Raw genomic sequence first — 20,046 nt, 5'->3', positions numbered from 1 at the left:
CTGTTCTTAGAGTTGAGCACCCCCACAATCTGCCCACCTCATCCTTGTTCTCCTGATGCATTCAATTCAGAAAGATTTGGAAAGGTCAGCGGTCACTGTCTATTCCAACCAGCGTGAGGGTGAAATCGAAGAAGACGTGGAGATGGGGTGACATCCCAGGGTATTTGCAAGTATCCAAAGAGAGGTGGAGAAGCAGCGAGGTGTAGTGACTAGAGCACGGACCGGGGATTCAGAAGGTCATGGGTTCTAATCCTGGCTCAGCCACTGGCCTGCTGTATGACCGTGGGCAAGTCACTTCACTTCTCTGGGCCTCAGTTGCCTCATCTGTAATAGGGGGATTGAGACTGTGAGCCCCAGCTGGGACAGGGACTGTGTCCAACCCGATCTGCTTGCATCCACCCCAGTGCTTAGTACAGTGCCTGGCACATAATGAGCACATAACATACCATCAGTATCATTATTTTTACTATTATTGTTATTATTAGGTGAGTGTTAGCAGGGGAGAGGGAACAGGAATTGAGTTAGGAGGCCTTCCCAGACTGAGCCCCCTCCTTTCTCTCCCCCTCCTCCCCCTTCCCATCCCCCCGCCTTACCTCCTTCCCCTCCCCACAGCACCTGTATATATATATATATATATATATATATATATATATACATATATATATATATATACAGCACCTATATATATGTATGTTTGTACATATTTGTTACTCTATTTTACTTGTACATGTTTATTCTATTTATTTCATTTTGTTAATATGTTTTGTTTTGTTTTCTGTCTGTCTCCCCCTTCTAGACTGTGAGCCCACTGTTGGGTAGGGACTGCCTCTATATGTTGCCAACTTGTACTTCCCAAGCGCATATTACAGTGCTCTGCACACAGTAAGCGCTCAATAAATACCATTGATTGATTGTACTTCCCAAGCGCTTAGTACAGTGCTCTGCACACAGTAAGCGCTCAATAAATACGATTGAATGAATGAGGGGAAGCATATGGGCACCTTTTTTTTGTTTTGTGTTGTTAAGCACTGATTATGTGCCAGGCACCGTACTAAGCTCTGGGGTAGATAAAAGCTAATAATAATAATTATGGTATTTCTTAAGTGCTTACGATGTGCCAGACATTGTACTAAGCACTGGGGAGGATACAAGCAAATTGGGTTGGACACAGACCCTGCCCAACATGGGACTCAGTCTAAATTCCCAGTTTGCAGATGAGGTCACTGAGGCATAGAGCAGTGAAGCGACTTGCCCAGGGTCACACAGCAGACAAGTGGCAGAGTCAGGATTAGAACCCAGGTCCTTCAGACTCCCAGGCCTGTGTTTTTTTCATTAAAACTTGCTGTTTCTCGACGTGGTGAAGATGAAGAGGAGCAAGACCAGAGTTGGAGCCGGAGGAGAGGTGGGAGGAGGCTTAACAGCTGGAGGTGGCAGGCCTTTGTTTCCCCCAGCCCCCTCCCCACATCCCTCTGTTCCTTCCACTCCTGCTCAGAGGAAGCTAGTGAGGATGAGTTTTTCAGTTAAGGCAGCTTGTGTGGCCAATTTAGAATCACTTTATATACTTGGTAAGAGTGGGTAACGTGATATCTCTCCTCAGGGCCAGAAACACAACAGATCCCACTTTATTCACGCAAACCTTCGACCAAACTTTTTTCCTAAAACCACACTTCACAGATTACTTTTAGCCAGGAGGTTGTCCACGGTTGACAGGTTGGGAATGGGCCTTCTGTTCGTTTCATTCATTCATTCAATCGTATTTATTGAGCGCTTACTGTGTGCAGAGCACTGTACTAAGCGCTTGGGAAGTACAAGTTGGCAACATCTAGAGACGGTCCCTACCCAACAGCGGGCTCACAGTCTAGAATGGGGAGACAGAGAACAAAACAAAACATATTAACTAAATAGAATAAATATGTACAAATAAAATAGAGTAATAAATATATACAAACATATATACATATATACAGGTGCTGTGGGGAGGGGAAGGAGGTAAGGAGGGGGACGAGGGGGAGAGGAAGGAGGGGGCTCAGTCTGGGAAGACCTCCTGGAGGAGGTGAGCTCTCAGTAGGACTTTGAAGGGAAAAGGCATAGCTTATAGGCGAGGAAGATCTGGGAGATGGGATCCTAGATATTTAACTAGTGTTATTTCTCTATATCCATTCCTGTTATGTCATTTTTATTCAGTTGCTCCAAAATAGCTTTGGCAATGGTGACTTTTTGTGTGTGCGATGAGGAAGAAGTCTCTCGACTCGGGGCTAACAGGACCGAGTGAAAAGTGTCCCTTTCTCAGATGCCCTGCTGAAAACGACCTGGGAAAATCGTTTTCCTGCCTATGTGTCCCTGCCATCCTTTGGACAGCAGCAATTATGGAGGCCCCTGGGCTGAACTGAGACATCTAAATCTATTCCTGGAACACAGGCCTATTCCTTTGTCCCTCTTCTCCAGAGTAGCAAATCCTTCCCCCAGACTGTAGCCTCAGGAGTCCAGTAGCACCTTTCCCTGGCCCTTAATGATGATAACAATAATAATAATAAAAATTGTTGTATTTGTTAGGCCCTTACTATGTGCCAGGCACTTTACTAGGCCCTGGGGTAGGGTGAGAAGCAGCGTGGCTCAGTGGAAAGAGCATGGGTTTGGGAGTCAGAGGTCATGGGTTTAAATTCCGGCTCCGCCACTTGTCAGCTGTGTGACTTTGGGCCAGTCACTTAACTTCTCTGTGCCTTAGTTACCTCATCTGTAAAATGGGGATTAAGACTGTGAGCCCCACGTGGGACAACCTGATCACCTTGTATCCCCCCCAGCGCTTAGAACAGTGCTTCGCACATAGTAAGCGCTTAACAAATACCATCACAGGTTGGACACAGTCCCTTTCCCGCATGGGGCTTACAGTCTCAATGCCCATTTTACACATGAGGTAACTGAGGCCCAGAGAAGTGAAGTGACTTGCCCAAGGTCGCACAGCAGACAAGTGGCGGAGCTGGGATTAGAACCCATGACTTGTGACTCCCTAGCATGTGCTCTATTCACTATGCCATGTGCCATGCACACACACACTCTCTCTCTCCCTCCCTCCCTCTCCCTCTCCCTGTCCCTCTCTCCCTTTTCCTCTCCCTCTACCTCCCTCTCTCCCTCTCTTCCTCTTCCCCTCACCCTCTCTCCCTCCCTTTCTCTCTCCTCCCCCCTATATCCCCCTCTCCCCCTCTCCATCCCCCCATCTTACCTCCTTCCCTTCCCCACAGCACCTGTATATATGTATATATGTTTGTACATATTTATTACTCTATTTATTTTACTTATACATATCTATTCTATTTATTTTATTTTGTTAGTATGTTTGGTTTTGTTCTCCGTCTCCCCCTTTTAGACTGTGAGCCCACTGTTGGGTAGGGACTGTCTCTATATGTTGCCAATTTGTACTTCCCAAGCGCTTAGTACAGTGCTCTGCACACAGTAAGCGCTCAATAAATACGATTGATGATGATGATGATCTCCCCTTTCCCAATTTCTCTTTTTTCTCTCTCTCTCTTTCTCTTTCCCTCTTCCCTCTCTCCCCCTGCCCCCAGGGGTTGGGGCCCTCTTCCCCCACCCCTTTCTTTTCTATTTCCCAAATACTGTGGCAACATGCTGAGGGATCCCACTTAATTGTTAACTCTGCGAGGGCAGGGATCATGCCCACCAACTCTCCAAAGCACTTAGCATGGTGCTTTGTGCACGGTAAGCGCTCAATAAATATTGACCTAACCAGATGTAGCTCATGAGACTCAGTGTCTGGTACCAGTGGGTTCGTTCGGAATCCTTGAACTGTGCCACAGTTCCAAGCGGGCCCCCCGCCCCCGTTGCCCTGGTTGGCAAATTTGAACAATTTAGGTAACTCGAAGTTGAAGGGAAAAAGTGTAGACCTGGAATTTTTGAGTATATTTGGTTTAGTGGCATAGAGAAATGACCACCAATTTCTCCCCTTCATCTTTATAATAATAATAATAATGGCATTTATTAAGCACTTACTATGTGCAAAGCACTGTTCTAAGCGCTCGGGAGGTTACAAGGTGATCAGGTTGTCCCACGGGGGGCTCACAGTCTTCATCCCCATTTTACAGATGAGATAACTGAGGCCCAGAGAAGTGAAGTGACTTGCCCAAAATCACACAGCTGACAATTGGCCGAGCGGGATTTGAACCCACGCCCTCTGACTCCAAAGCCCGGGCTCCTTCCAGTGAGCCAGGCTGCTTCAGATGGACTTTCAAAAACACCGACATTTAAAGTTGTTTTCTAAAGATTTTCGTTCGGCCTATTAAGGGCTTTGGCTAGAGAAATCTTGTTTTCCCTTCAAAATTGATCTTTGATCTTCTGTCTGTAGGAACCTTGACTTGGGCTTTTAGAAAAGAAAAAAAACATAAATAGAAGAGCCATTCTGAAGCAGATTTGAATGTGTTTTCATTACGTTGAGAAGGAGTGGCTTCTGATGGTCAGAGGGCCTGTGAGTGGGCTTTGTAAGTTGCGGATGGTTTTGGTTTGATTCCTGTTGTGTGGTTTTGTTTCAGGCCTTGTGGTTTCCGCTGTTGGAGGCCATGATGGCCCCTCAGAAGCTGTCCGATTCCGGAGCACCACACCCACAGACTGAATGTAAGAAGGCTGCCCCTTTTCCTCATCTCCCTCCCCCTTCTGCATCGCCCTGACTTGCTCCCCTTTCTCTTCCCCCCTCTCGCCCCAGCCCCACAGCACTTATGTGCATATCTGTAATTTTATTTATTTTATATTGATGTCTGTCTCCCCCTCCTCTAGACTGTAATCTTGTTGTGGGAAGGGAATGTGACTGTTTATTGTTGCATTGTACTGTCACAACTCTCACAAGCGCTTAGTACAGTGCCCTGCACACAGTAAGCACCCAATAAATACCATTGAATCAATCAATCAGTCGATCATATTTATTGAGCACTTACTGTGTGCAGAGCACTGTACTAAGCGCTTGGGAAGTACAAGTTGGCAACATATACAATCCCTACCCAACAGTGGGCTCACAGTCTAAAAGGGGGAGACGGAGAACAAAACCAAACATACTAACAAAATAAAATAAATAGAATAGATATGTACAAATAAAATAAATAGAGTAATAAATCTGTACAAACATATATACATATATACAGGTGCTGTGGGGAAGGGAAGGAGGTAAGATGGGGGGAATTAATTAATTAATTAATTTTGGAGGTTCTGAATCCCCTTACCCTCAACTTCCCCTTCCCAGCCCAAATTTCCTCTTCGGAAATTTCTGATCGGATGATCCTTGGTGAGGGGAAACCCTCCCCACCCCCACCCCCTAACCCTGGACATCCTCCCCACTCTGGACTTGGTGGAAAGCGTGGGGAGCAGCATGGCATAGTGGTTAAAGCACAAGTCTCGGAGTCAGAAGGTCATGGGTTCTAATCCCAGCCCTGCCACTTGTCTGCTGTGTGACCTTGGGCCAGTCACTTCTCTGGGCCTCAGTTACCTCATCTGGAAAATTGGGATTAAGGCAGTGAGCCCCACGTGAGACAGAAACTGTGTCCAACCTAATTTGTATCCACCCCAGTGCCTGGCACATAGTAAGAGCTTAACAAATACCATTATTATTATTATTATCATTATAGCTTCTGTGAGCTTTTGGAGCACCTGCCAAATTTTCCAGAATCCACCTCCTATTTCTTCCCTGTTCTCCTTTTTCCTGCAACACTGTTGGCATTGAATTAGTCCCCTGTAGACTGTACGCTCATTGTATGCAGGGAATGTATCTGTTTATTATTGTATTGTACTCTCCCAAGCACTTAGTACAGTGCTGTGCACACAGTAAGCGCTCAATTAATACGATACACTGAATGAATGAATGAATGATCAGAAAGTGTTTGAAAATCAATACAGAACTGAATGGTTTTGAACATAAACAGCATAGCCTGAGCATAGGCTTGGGAGTCAGAGGACTTGGGTTCTAATCCTGGCTTTTCTGCTTGTCTGCTACATGACCTATGGCATAGTAATGATTCATTCATTCAATCGTATTTATTGAGCGCTTACTGTGTGCAGAGCACTGTATTAAGTGCTTGGGAAGTACAAGTTGGCAACATATAGAGATGGTCCCTACCCAACAGTGGGCTCACAGTCTAGAATTTGTTAAGTGCTTACTATGTGCCAAGCACTGTTCTAAGCACTGAGGGGAATACAAGGTAGTCAGGTTGTCCCACATGAGGCTCACAGTCTTAATCCCCATTTTACAGATGAGGTAACTGAGGTACAGAGAAGTGAAGTGACTTGCCCAAAGTCACACAGCTGACAAGTGGCGGAGCTGGGATTAGAACCCATGACCTCTGATTCCCAAGCCTGTGCTCTTTCCACTGTGCCACACTGCCTCTCTGTGCCTCGGTTACCTAATCAATCAATGGTATTTATTGAACACATATTATGTGCAAAGCACTGTACTAAACACTTCGTAGAGTGTAATAGAACAGAATTAGCAGTTAAATTCCTTGCCCAGAGCAAGCTTAAACTCTTACAGTCATCCGTAAAATGGAGATTAAGACTGTGAGCCCCATGTGGAGTATGGACTGTATCCAACCTGATTAGCTTGTATCTACCCCAGTGTTTAGTACAGTGTCTGGCACATAGTAAGCACTTAACAAATGTCATTGATAAAAAAATTGAAGTTTGGGGAGCTCTATTTGCAAATTGTTGGGTGGAGCCAGTTTCCTCACACTGAGATGCCTTTTCAGGATATAAAGTTTGGTATAAAAAGCATTGGTAAATGTTTCCCCCAGTCCCCTTAATCAGGATGTTTTCAATGTTCCAGCTCTGAAGCGTCTGACGATGCAGGTTCTGCATAGCATGGCGGCGTTTATTGCCCTGCCATCCATCTTACAAAGGATCCTTCAGGTGAGTACAAAGCGGTATCATAATAATAATAACGGCATTTATTAAGCACTTACTATGTGCAAAGCACTGTTCTAAGCGCTGAGGAGGTTACAAGGTGATCAGGTTGTCCCACGGGTGGGCTCAAAGTCTTAATCCCCATTTTCCAGATGAGGTAACTGAGGCACAAAGAAGTTAAGTGACTTGCCCAAAATCACACAGCTGACAAGGGGCGGGGCCGGGATTCGAACCCATGACCTCTGACTCCAAAGCCCGGGCTCTTTCCACTGAGCCACGCTGCTTCTCAACTGTTGTGTCTACAGGAGGTTACTTTGTGCAAGGCATTAGGCCAGGACCCCTCTCAGGATGGCACCTGGAGAGTTTCCAGTCCTCTACCAGTCTCCACAGTGGGAGGGAGAGTCAAGCAGAGGCCTACCCATTCCATTCCTAGCTTGGCCAGTGGCTAGCGAGTGGCAGGCAATCGGCTACAAGTCAAAACTCCTCTGTGCTGGGCAGCTGTGGCATGGAAGAGAGTCGAGGGTGGAGACTTTAGTTTACCATGCAAAAGAAAGCAGTGGTCAACCACTTCCGAGAAAGCTCTGTGGATCCACTACGAGGATGATTGCAGATGGAGGTGGAGTGTTCTGGGAGAGATGTGTCCATGGAGTCGCTACGGGTCGGAGACGACTCGACAGCATAAGACAACATAAGACTAGGCTAGAGTTTTCTCCCTCTCTAGAGGAGCACACTCTGAAAATTGCTGAATGCCATACTTCAGTCTCTTGGGTCCAGGGAAACTGGAAAGTTTTCCTTTTTTTTTTTCAATCCCTTCACGTAGAACTAGCTCCAACGCATCGTCTACTGTCACGAGGTCTGTTTAACTCCCACTAATGGGTATCACATCTCCGTCTCTGTGCTTGTGAGTTCGTAATTACCGCTTTCCTGCCCTGCTACCAATCCATTCTCTCCTCCAACTTCACTATCCTCCTAGAAACCTAAGTTTCTAAATCCTGCATCACATACTAGTGCTTCTTTGCTGTTTAGAATTTGTCCTTTCTGCCATTCTTATGATCCAAGATGATAAAATTTTCAGACAATTATGTTGCCTCCCTCTCTCTGAACAGCTGCAGTGACTAGGTAATGATAATGATAATAACAATAATTGTGGCATTTGCTGAGTGCTTGTCATGTGCCAACCACTGTACTAGACTGTGGGGGTGATAGATGATAATTTTCTCACTGTACCTCAGTCTCGTCTATCTCGCTGTCGACCTCTTGCCCAGTTCCTGCCTCTGGCCTGGAACACCCTCCCTCCTCATATTCATTCATTCATTCATTCAGTCGTATTTATTGAGCGCTTACTGTGTGCAGAGCACTGTACTAAGCGCTTGGGAAGTACAAGTTAGCAACAATAGAGATGGTCCCTACCCAACAACGGGCTCACAGTCTAGAAGGGGGAGACAAGAAAACTAAACATGTAGACAGATGTCAAGTCATCAGAATAAATAAAAGTAAAGCTAGATGGACATAACAAAATAAATACAATAGTAAATATGTACAAGTAAAATAAATGGAGTAATAGATCCGTACAAATATATATACAGGTGCTGTGGGGAGGGGAAGGAGGTAGGGCAGGGGGATGGGGAGGGGGTGAGGAAAAAGGGGGCTCAGTCTGGGAAGGCTTCCTGGAGGAGGTGAGCTCTCAGTAAGGCTTTGAAGGGAGGAAGAGAGCTAGCTTGGCGGATGTGCGGAGGGAGGGCATTCCAGGCCAAGGGGAGGACGTGGGCCGGTCGACGGCGGAACAGGTGAGAACGAGGCCCAGTGAGGAGGTTAGCAGCAGCAGAGGAGCAGAGGGTGCGGGCTGGGCTGGAGAAGGACAGAAGGGAGGTGAGGTAGGAGGGGGCCAGGGGATGGACAGCCTTGAAGCCAAGAGTGAGGAGTTTTTGCTTGATGCCTAGGTTGACTGGTAGCCACTGGAGATTTTTGAGGAGGGGAGTAACATGCCCAGAGTGTTTCTGCACAAAGATGATCCAGGCAGCAGCGTGAAGTATAGACTGAAGGGCTTGTGAGATGGGAAGGATGGTAGTGCCATCTACAGTGACGGGAAAGTCAGGGAGAGGGCAGGGTTTGGGAGGGAAGATAAGGAGTTCAGTCTTGGACATATTGAGTTTTAGATGGTGGGCAGACATCCAGATGGAGATGTCCTGAAGGCAGGAGGAGATACGAGCCTGAAGGGAGGGAGAGAGAGCAGGGGCGGAGATGTAGATCTGGGTGTCATCAGCGTAGGGGTGATAGTTGAAGCCATGGAAACGAATGAGTTCACCAAGGGAGTGAGTGTAGATCAAGAACAGAAGGGGACCAAGAACAGACCCTTGAGGAACCCCTACAGTAAGGGGATGGGAGGGGGAGGAGGAGCCCGCAAAGGAGACTGAGAATGAATGGCCGGAGATATAAGAGGAGAACCAGGAGAAGACGGAGTCTGTGAAGCCAAGGTTGGATAGCATGTTGAGGAGAAGGGGGTGGTCCACAGTGTCGAAGGCAGCTGAGAGGTCGAGGAGGATTAGGATAGAGTAGGAGCCATTGGATTTGGCAAGAAGGAGGTCATTGGTGACCTTTGAGAGGTTAGTTTCCGTGGAATGTAGGGGACGGAAGCCATATTGGAGGGGGTCAAGGAGAGAGTTGGCGTTGAGGAATTAGAGGCAGCGCGTGTAGATGACTCATTCAAGGAGTTTGGAAAGGAATGGTAGGAGGGAGATAGGGTGATAACTAGAAGGTGAGGTGGGGTCAAGAGAGGGTTTTTTTAGGATGGGGGAGACGTGGGCATGTTCGAAAGCAGAGGGAAGGGAACCAGTGGAGAGTGAGTGGTTGAAGTTGGAAGTTAAGGAGGGGAGGAGGGAAGGGGTGAGAGATTTCATAAGATGAGAGGGAATGGCGTCTGAAGCACGGGTAGATGGAGTAGCACTTGAGAGGAGGGAGGAGATCTACTCTAAGGATACTGCTGGGAAGGACGGGAGAGTAGCGGGGAGGGTTGAGAGCAGGGGGGTTGGAGAGAGGGGAGGAGTGACTTTGGGAAGCTCAGACCTGATGGAGTTAATTTTACTAATGAAGTAGGAGGCCAGGTCGTTGGGGGTGAGGGAAGGAGGAGGGGGAGGAACAGGGGGCCTGAGAAGGGAGTTAAATGTATGGAAGAGTAGACGGGGATGATGGGCATGGGTGTCAATTAGCGAGGAGAAATAGTTTTGTCTGGCAGAGGAGAGGGCAGAGTTAAGGCAGGAAGGGATAAACTTGAAGTGAACAAGGTTGGCTTGGTATTTAGACTTTCGCCAGCAGCGTTCAACAGCTTGAGCATAAGGGCGAAGGAGGCGCATCAGACAGATAATTGCTCTCCCCCACTTCAAATCCTTATTGAAGGCACATCTCTTCCAAGAAGCCTTCCCTGACTCAGCCCTCCTCTCCTCCCACTTCCTTCTGCGCTGCTCTTACTTGCTCCTTCATTCATCCTCCCCCGCATCCTCACAACACATATGTATATATCTGTTATTTATTTATAGTAATGTCTGTCCCCCTCTAGACTGTGAACTTGTTGTGGGCAGGAATGTGTCTGTTTGTTGTTATATTGTACTCTCCCAAGCACTTAATACAGTGCTTTGCTCACCGTATGCTCTCAATAAATACGACTGAATGAATGAACGAATAAAGGGGGGAGACAGGCATTAATATTAATAAATTACAGAGCATCTGATCGAGCGAGAAAGGGAACAGCTATCTGGAGGGGCAATGCAGTGAGCCCTGGAGGGTCAGTGGCTTGGTCGGGTCACCAGTGGACGGAGCCAGTTGTTAGAGAAGCAGCATGGCTCAGTGGAAAGAGCACAGGCTCTGGAGTCAGAGGTCATGGGTTCAAATTCCGGCTCCGCCACTTATGAGCTGTGTGACTTTGGGCAAGTCACTTAACTTCTCTGCGCCTCAGTTACCTCATCTGTAAAATGAGGATTAAGACTGTGAGCCCCACGTGGGACAACCTGATCACCTTGTAAACTCCCTAGCACTTAGAACAGTGCTTTGCACATAGTAAGCACTTAATAAATGCCATCATTTTTTGTTTTTATTTACTGAGCGATTACTGTGTGCAGAGCACTTTGCTAAGTGCTTGGAATAGTACAATAGAACAGACACATTCCTTGCCCACAACAATCTTACAGTCTAAAGGGGGGAGATAGACATTAATATAAAGAAAGAAATTACAGAGCAGCTCATCAGGCAAGAGAGGACCAAGCCCAGGCGTCCGCTCACCGGCGGGCCTCGTCTCCCTGATAATAATAATATTGGTACTTGTTAAGCAATTACTTTGTACCAAGCACTGTTCTAAGCAGCACTGGGATAGATACAAGTTAGCCAGATTGGACACAGTCCCTGTCCCACACCCTTAAGCCCCATTTTCCAGATAAGGGAACTGAGGCCCAGAGAAGTGAAGTGAATTATCCAAGGTCCCACAGAAGAAATGTGGCAGAGCTGGGATCAGAGCCCAGGTCCTTCTGATTCCCGGGCCCGTTTTCTATCCATTAAGCCACGTTGCTTTGATCCTGTCATCGAGATTCCATCCTCCCAGGCTTGCAATGCACTCACTTCCCCTGCCCCGGTGGCTCTAATCCACAGAGCTCATGCTTCAGCTCTCCCTTCAGATATTTTCATTATTCCTGTCCCCCAGTGATCTAGTAGATGTGTGGTTTTTAGCCGAGCAGTATAGCTGGATCCATCCTGTTTTGGAGTAGGAGGTCACCTGGCTCTCCTCAGTGCCAGCATTCCCCTCAGTCATTGAGTCAGTCATTCATATTTATTAAGTCCTTACTGTGTGTAGAGCACTGTACTAAGCACTTGAGAGAGTACAAGAGAACAATAAGCAGACACATTCCCTGTCCACAATGAGCTTACTGCCTATTTGGGGAGACAAACATTAATATAAAGAAATTGCAGATCTGTACATAAGTGCTGTGTGGCTGGGAGGGAGGATGAATAAAGGGAGCAAGTCATGGCGATGCAAAAGGGAGTCGGTAAAAAGGAAAGAGGGCTCAGTCCTCCTTTTGGAGGAGATGTGCTTTCAAATAGGCTTTGAAGGGAGGGAGAGTAATTGTCTGTTGGATATTGGCTGTCTATTGGTTGTCTGACAGTTGGCTCTGCCAATTGTCAGCTGTGTGACTTTGGGCAAGGCACTTCACTTCTCTGGGCCTCAGTTACCTCATCTGTAAAATGGGGATTAAGATTGTGAGCCCCCCGTGAGACAACCTGATCACCTTACCTCCCCGGCACTTAGAACAGTGCTTTGCACATAGTAAGTGCTTAATAAATGCTATCATTATGTTCCAGTGGACAGGAAGGTTATTTCAACAGTTACCCTTCCGTCCCACACAGCCAGATTTTGTAACTGTTCCTAGTTTCCCAACCACTCCATTCAAAAAGAGGACCGTATGGCTTTAGGGGAGAAGCATTATAGGCCTCAAGAATGACTGTAACTTTAATTTTAATAACCCACTCATGCTCAAGAGAGTAGCGTAGCTCTGCTTTAGATACAGACAACCTGGTCTTTTCACAAGAGCTGAAGAGGAACAGGAGTGCAATAGCTCTTACTCAGCCTCTCCTGGGCCACCTCTCATATTTTCAGTTTTTCAGCAAAAACCTCTTGTTGCCGTAATCTTCCATGGTTCCCTGCTGATTTCTGGCTCTCTCTAGAGAGTGCTGTTCTTCTCCAAAATGTGGTCACAAACAAACCCACAACACATACATAGACACACACACACATCCTCATCCACCCTCCACTTCCCTCCTCCTCTAGACGAGGACAGAAAAGAAATTAAAAACCAGCTAGTTACCTTCTGAAATGGCAAGCCAGGCTTTCATCTAGAGGGGCTAGTTTCTTCTCAAGAGCAGTGTTTTGTTTTGGTTTTTTTAATGGCATTTATTAAGCGCTTACTATGTGCAAAGCTCTGTTCTAAGCGCTGGGGATCAGGTTGTCCCACGGGGGGCTCACAGTCTTAATCCCCATTTTATCAATGAGGTAACTGAGGCATAGAGAAGTGAAGTGACTTGCCCAAAGTCACACAGGTGACATTTGGCAGAGCTGGGATTTGAACCTATGACTTCTGACTCCAAAGCCTGTGCTCTTTCCACTGAGCCAGTGGTTGACCAGAACGAGCTTTTCAGGTGGCCAGGGCAGAGGTGATTATTTTGGGTGTGTAACAGAGGGCCCTAAATAAAGAAGTGCTGTAGGCTGCTAGTACTTTTTAATCCCTTTTCCTGTTGATGAGCACCTAGGTGTTAGTAGCTGTGGCTTGGTGATGATTAAGCCCTTAGTCCAGATATCTGGTGTCCCTGCCATTCATTCATTCATTCAATCGTATTTATTGAGCACTTACTGTGTGCAGAGCACTGTACTAAGCGCTTGGGAAGTACAAATAGGCAACATATAGAGATGGTCACTACCCAACAACGGGCTCACAGTGTAGGTATTACACTTGATCTTAGCCAAAAGGCCAAGAAGCGATCTGTTCCCCACATTCCAGTAGCATTTGTGGCTGCCACCAACAAGCCAATCCTCAACTCCCATCAACACTGATTTTCTTAGGAAATAATATTCATTTATTATTTATTGTACCCTCTCAGGCACTTATGGTGCTTTGCACATAGTAAACTCTCAATAGATATGATTGAATGAATGAATAGTACACTAATAATTATACAGGGAAGCAGAGTGGCCTAGTGGATAGAACATGGACCTGGGTTCTAATTCCGGCTCCTGCACTTGTCTGCTGTGTGACCTTGGGCAAGTGGCTTAACTTCTCTGGGCCCAGATTACCTCATCTGTAAAAGAGGGATTAAGACTCTGAGCCTCTTGTGGTATAGGGACTGTGTCCACCTTGAGTAGCTTATGTCTACTCCAATTCTTAGAACAGTGCTTGGCAAATAGTAAGCACTTAAAAAATAGCATTATTATTATTATTATTATTATTATTATTATTAATACCCTTGGTATGCAGCACCTCTGTCCCACCTAACCCCCCCTTCATCAAGAAAATAACAGAAAAGGGAATGGCAGAGACACTCTTCTTAAGAAACCTTTCTCCTGGAAAGAGGTTTTTTTTAAATGATATTTGTTAAGCATTTTACTACATATCATCATCATAATCATCAATCGTATTTATTGAGCACTTACTGTGTGCAGAGCACTGTACTAAGCTCTTGGGAAATACAAGTTGGCAACATATAGAGACAGTCCCTACCCAACAGTGGGCTCACAGTCTAAAAGGGGGAGACAGAGAACGGAACCAAACATACTAACAAAATAAAATAAATAGAATAGATATGTACAAGTAAAATAAATAAATAGAGTAACAAATATGTACAAACATATATACATATATACAGGTGCAGTGGGGAAGGGAAGGAGGTAAGATGGGGGGATGGAGAGGGGGACGAGGGGGAGAGGAAGGAAGGGGCTCAGTCTGGGAAGGCCTCCTGGAGTAGGTGAGCTCTCAGTAGGGCCTTGAAGGGAGGAAGAGAGCTAGCTTGGCGGATGGGCAGAGGGAGGGCATTCCAGGCCCGGGGGATGACGTGGGCCGGGGGTCGACGGCGGGACAGGCGAGAACGAGGTACGGTGGGGAGATTAGCGGCGGAGGAGCGGAGGGTGCGGGCTGGGCTAGAGAAGGAGAGAAGGGAGGTGAGGTAGGAGGGGGCGAGGGGATGGACAGCCTTGAAGCCCAGGGTGAGGAGTTTCTGCCTGATGCGCAGATTGATTGGAAGCCACTGGAGATTTTTGAGGAGGGGCGTAACATGCCCAGAGCGTTTCTGGACAAAGACAATCCGGGCAGCAGAATGAAGTATGGATTGAAGTGGAGAGAGACACGAGGATGGGAGATCAGAGAGAAGGCTGATACACTAGTCCAGACGGGATAGGATGAGAACTTGAACGAGAAGGGTAGCGGTGTGGATGGAGAGGAAAGGGCGGATCTTGGCAATGTTGCGGAGCTGAGACCGGCAGGTTTTGGTGACGGCTTGGATGTGAGGGGTGAACGAGAGAGTGGAGTCGAGGATGACACCAAGTTTGCGGGCTTGTGAGATGGGAAGGATGGTATTGCTGTCAACAGAGATGGGAAAGTCAAGGAGAGGGCAGGGTTTGGGAGGGAAGACAAGGAGTTCAGTCATATCAAAAAACATATACATATCAAAAACTGTTCTAAATACTGGGTAAATACAAGCTAATCATGCATGGCATAGTGCCTAGAACATGGGCCTTGGAACCAGAAGATCAAGGGGTCTTATCCTGGCTCTGCCACTTGTCTGCTACATGGCCTTGGGCAAGTCATTTCATTCATATTTATTGAGTGCTTACTGTGTGCAGAGCACTGTAATAAGCACTTGGGAAGTACAAGCTGGCAACATATAGAGACCATCCCTACACAACAATGGGCTCACAGTCTAGAAGGGGGAGACAGACAACAAAACAAAACATGTGGTCAGGTGTCAAGTCATCAGAATAAATAGAAGTAAAGCTAGATGCACATCATTGACAAAATAAATAGAATAGTAAATATGTACAAGTAAAATAAATAGAGTAATAAATCTGTACAAACGCAGAGTCACAGGAAAATGGCTTCCATCTCTTTCTACATTCTGCTCCATAAAACACTAATCAGCATGGGGGTGGAAACGTTATTTTATTACGGGGTTCGCATGTATATTTAAAATCATCTCCATTATTGAGGTCAAGAGCCATCGCCTCACTGTTGAGGATTTGCTGTGGCATCTTTGCCAAAGAGCTTGATGTAGCTAGTGGATGATGTGTATGTTGTGCTGGAAGCCTTGAGCTAACCTACTGCTTTCTATAATTTATATGTTGTGCCCGTGTGATGTGCTTTTCATGCCATCGCTTTTAAATTATGTACGTTCAAGCAAAATGTGCATCTAGAAACACAAAGTAGCCTGGAAAGACCCCTCCCCTTTCCAAATTAACCTCTCCGGGACCTCATCTTGATGCCTTTTCCAAACAATTTGAGTCCTAAACACGCCGCTGTGCTTTTTCATCCTGATAATGACGTGGTGGGGCGGTATCGGAAATGGTGCCAGGTGTTGGCATTTTGACAGAGGACCAGTCATGCTAGTAAATTCAGTAACTGACAACCCGAACGTTATCAACTCCAGAATACCTAGAGCCCAGCTGGGTGGGGAACCAGTGGCAAAAAGGAACCCATTGCTCATCCATACTCTGATTTTCATAGTCGAGACCTGGCGGGAGCCATTTGCTTCCTTCTCCTTCCACTCCGCTTCCAGGGCCATTGGTGACAGTACCATAGATAACCCCAGAGGTTGGAATTAGGAGAAATGGATGAAAAAAAGGAGATTTTTACAAGCTTGTGTGTGTGTATCCATGTGTCTGTGTCGAAAAAAACATTAAATCACAGAGGGCAATTTTTATTATATTTTATTAATAATAATCATATTTATTGAGTGCTTGTGTGCAAAGCACTATGTTAAATGCTTGGGAGATTACAATATAACATCAAACACATTCCCTGCTCACAGCAAGCTCGCAGTCTAGAGGGGGAGAAAGACATTAATATAAATGCATAAATAAATAAGTTACAGATATATATATATATGTGTGTGTGTGCCGTGGGGAGGAAGAGAGGATGAATGAAGGAGCAAGTGTGAGTGGCGCAGAAGGGAATGGGGGAATAATAATAATAATAATAATGATGGTATTTGTTAAGTGCTTAATATGTGCAAAGCACTGTTCTAAGCCGGGGAAGTAAGTGTTCTTAGTGCTGGGGTAGATACAAGATAATCAGTTTGGGCATAGTCCATGTCCCACATGGGGCTCACAGTCTTAATCCCCATTTCTCAGGTGAGGTAACCGGGGCACAGAAAACTTCATTCATTCATTTATTCAATCAATCGTATTCATTAGGTGCTTACCGTATGCAGAGCACTGTATTAAGCACTTGAGAAATAACAATACAACAATAAACAGTGACAATCCCTGCCCAGAATGAGCTCACAATCTGGGGTGGCATGGGGGAGACAGATATCAATACAAATAAATAAAATTGCAGATATTAAGTGACTTTTCCAAGGTCACAAAGCAGACAAGTCTGCCAATTGCTTGCTGTGTAACTTTGAGCAAGTCACTTAACGTCTCCTTGCCTCAGTTTCCTCAACTGTAAAATGGGGATTTAGTACCCCTTCTCCCTCCTACTTAAGACCATGAGCCCCATGCGGGACAGGGACTGGGTCCCTACCCCAGCACTTAGAACAGTTTTGGACACATAGTAAGTGCTTAGCGAGTACCACAAAACAAACAAGTGGCAGAGCTGGGATTAGAACCCAGGTCCTCTGATTCCCAGGCCTGTGCTCTTTCCACTTGGTCATGCTGCTTCTCCATTTTCTTGGATTCATCCAGTTTTTGACTGGAATTTGTTTTAGCAAGCAGCAGCCAGAGTTCCGGCGGGGGGCAGCCAGCCAGTGGGATAAATGGAAGTGGAGACTGGGAGTTGGAAGAGGGTGAAATTATATCCAGGAGGCACAGAAAGGACAGGAGTGGTGGGATCCTTCAGTGAAGAAAAGACATTTCATTTGGAAAAGACAAGTGGCAAGCAGAAAGTAGGGAGAGATTTGTAACAGCATCAAGGCCAGAAGGTTGGAATTGTTTTGGATCCTGCAACTATTGGGAAGGAGTCAGGGGGCGATTGAAAGGAAAATGTATGTGCACAGTGGAAGTGGGGCGAGGGGGTTGGACTGCTCAATGAAAGGCTAGAGGGAGGAGGAAGGAAATATTGAATATGTGACAGATTTGAACATGCTGACCCTCGCCCGAGGGTAATGTGCAGCCTGTGTTAATAGTCGCTGACAAAATAATGAAATATTTTTACTGTGTAAAAAGGTCAGAGCAATATGGTCTGTTCTATAACTTGAAAAAAAAAAACCCAGGGTTCCTAACCACTGAGAAACATTGAAGATGATAATCCGGATTTTTTTTTGTTCTTTTGTTTATTCTTTTTTGAGCGTAGGATCCAATATATGGAAAAGGAAAACTTGGAGAAATCCAGGGTCTTATTCTGGGAATGCTGGACACCTTTAACTATGAACAGGTAAGTATTTGTTTTTCCCAAGTCTTTCACTGTGAGAAATAAATCTAATCTGTTTTTTTTTCATGGGTTTGCTGACAAGAATTGACCAACTGGAATGGAAATGAAAAAAAAAAAACGTATCTTGGATAATCAGTGGTGTGTTTGTTTTTCTCCTACACCAATTGTTTTCTCTGACTGCCCGGACTCAACGAACAGTCGGCCCCTGCCATTAGCCAGGTTGCTGTCATTATCCGCAGCACTGGTTTTGAATTTATTTGTGAAGGAAGACCCAGTATAACTGACTTTTTTTTAACTCCTGTGATCATTTTTTTTTATCCCTCAGCAGGAAAATTTCTGATATCATCTTTTCAGGAGCGTTTTTTATAAGCCTGAACAAAATCCACTTGACTTTTTTTTATAGTTGAGGGGGGAAAATATGCATTTTCTATTCAGGTTTAAGAGTCCCTCTCCTCACAATTGATCAGAGAGCCTTGAATGCTTGGCATATCCTTGCCCTCAGGGAGGTCAGTTAATGTGGGATTTTTGAGTGCAAAATGGAAAATAGAATGTTCAGTTGAAACGCTCTGGTGAATCTAAATCAGTTTTTGACATCCCTTGCCCCGGATTCATCCCCAAGTTTTAATTCTCAGTGAATCTTAAACTCAGTAATTGGGGGCGAGGGGGAGAATTTTCTCCAAGAAGGTGGCTCTCTCCAGCACTCTTTGCTGATGTGTTCCAGAGTGACTCATAGCAGCATATAAGAAAGATGGCTAATTTGGTCACCTTCTGAGTATTAGGCAGTGCTCTAATTAACAGTCCGTCTGGAGGAGAGAAGCTATTGATAGTCCTTAATGCCCCTGTGAAGCCCTTGAAAATCTGCCATCACAAGGTATGACACCGCCCCACCCAACTCAACACAACCGTCTCCCTTGGTGTTTCCGGATTATCACTGCTGGCCTTGCCTCTGCCAGAGAAGAGCGTGATTACAGCTTGCTTAATAGAGGAAGAACAACCGGTTCTGAACGCCTTGCTCCAAAATCTTCAGGGGAAAAGAGAATGGAGGGGTGTGGAATTTAGAGATGAGTTCCCACTTTTATATTTCCTTTAGGGTTTAAGGCCTGTAAAGCAATGCAAAGCCTTTGAGGATCATGTGATCCCTGTTCCAACAAGCCCGAAGGAGGGCCTAAGGGCTACCTAGAATGTCTGCCAAATCAATCAATCAATCAATCAATCGTATTTATTGAGCGCTTACTGTGTGCAGAGCACTGTACTAAGCGCTTGGGAAGTACAAGTTGGCAACACATAGAGACAGTCCCTACCCAACAGTGGGCTCACAGTCTAGAAGGGGGAGACAGAGAACAAAACCAAACATATTAACAAAATAACATCAATAGAATAGATATGTACAAGTAAAATGAATAAATAGAGTAATAAATATGTACAAACATATATACATATATACAGTTACTGTGGGGACAGGAAGGAGGTAAGACGGGGGGATGGAGAGGGGGATGAGGGGGAGAGGAAGGAAGGGGCTCAGTCTGGGAAGGCCTCCTGGAGGAGGTGAGCTCTCAGTAGGGCCTTGAAGGGAGGAAGAGAGCTAGCTTGGCAGATGGGCAGAGGGAGGGCATTCCAGGCCCGGGGGATGACGTGGGCCGGGGGTCGATGGCGGGACAGGCGAGAACGAGGTACGGTGAGGAGATTAGCGGCGGAGGAGCGGAGGGTGCGGGCTGGGCTGGAGAAGGACAGAAGGGAGGTGAGGTAGGAGGGGGTGAGGTGATGGACAGCCTTGAAGCCCAGGGTGAGGAGTTTCTGCCTGGTGCATAGGTTGATTGGTAGCCACTGGAGATTTTTGAGGAGGGGAGTAACATGCCCAGGGCATTTCTGGACAAAGACAATCCGGGCAGTGGCATGCAGTATGGATTGAAGTGGGGAGAGACACGAGGATGGGAGATCATCATCGTCATCATCAGTCGTATTTATTGAGTGCTTACTGTGTGCAGAGCACTGTACTAAGCGCTTGGGAAGTACAAATTGGCAACATATAGAGACAGTTCCT

General features: G+C 46.1%; 1 protein-coding gene and 1 non-coding gene across 4 annotated transcripts in view; both read left to right on the top strand.

Annotated features, from left to right (window-relative positions):
• The window catches only part of VPS8 (VPS8 subunit of CORVET complex), a 367,622-nt gene that overhangs the window by 280,327 nt on the left and 67,249 nt on the right, over positions 1-20,046 (top strand). For all 3 annotated transcript variants that reach the window (XM_038743776.1, XM_038743795.1, XM_038743785.1), the window contains 3 exons: positions 4,542-4,623; positions 6,815-6,897; positions 17,928-18,008. In XM_038743776.1, the coding sequence (XP_038599704.1) occupies positions 4,542-4,623; positions 6,815-6,897; positions 17,928-18,008 (246 nt within the window). The remainder of the gene's footprint in view (positions 1-4,541; positions 4,624-6,814; positions 6,898-17,927; positions 18,009-20,046) is intronic.
• Positions 7,229-7,366, top strand: LOC119937914. The gene has a single exon (XR_005454289.1). It is a non-coding gene; the product is annotated as a small nucleolar RNA SNORA7 (small nucleolar RNA).

The sequence above is a fragment of the Tachyglossus aculeatus genome, chromosome 1, assembly GCF_015852505.1.
Source record: "Tachyglossus aculeatus isolate mTacAcu1 chromosome 1, mTacAcu1.pri, whole genome shotgun sequence".
In the NCBI taxonomy this organism is placed as follows: domain Eukaryota; kingdom Metazoa; phylum Chordata; class Mammalia; order Monotremata; family Tachyglossidae; genus Tachyglossus; species Tachyglossus aculeatus.
The sequence above is the reverse complement of the archived record's forward strand: the minus strand, read 5'-3'. Positions and strand labels throughout refer to the sequence as shown.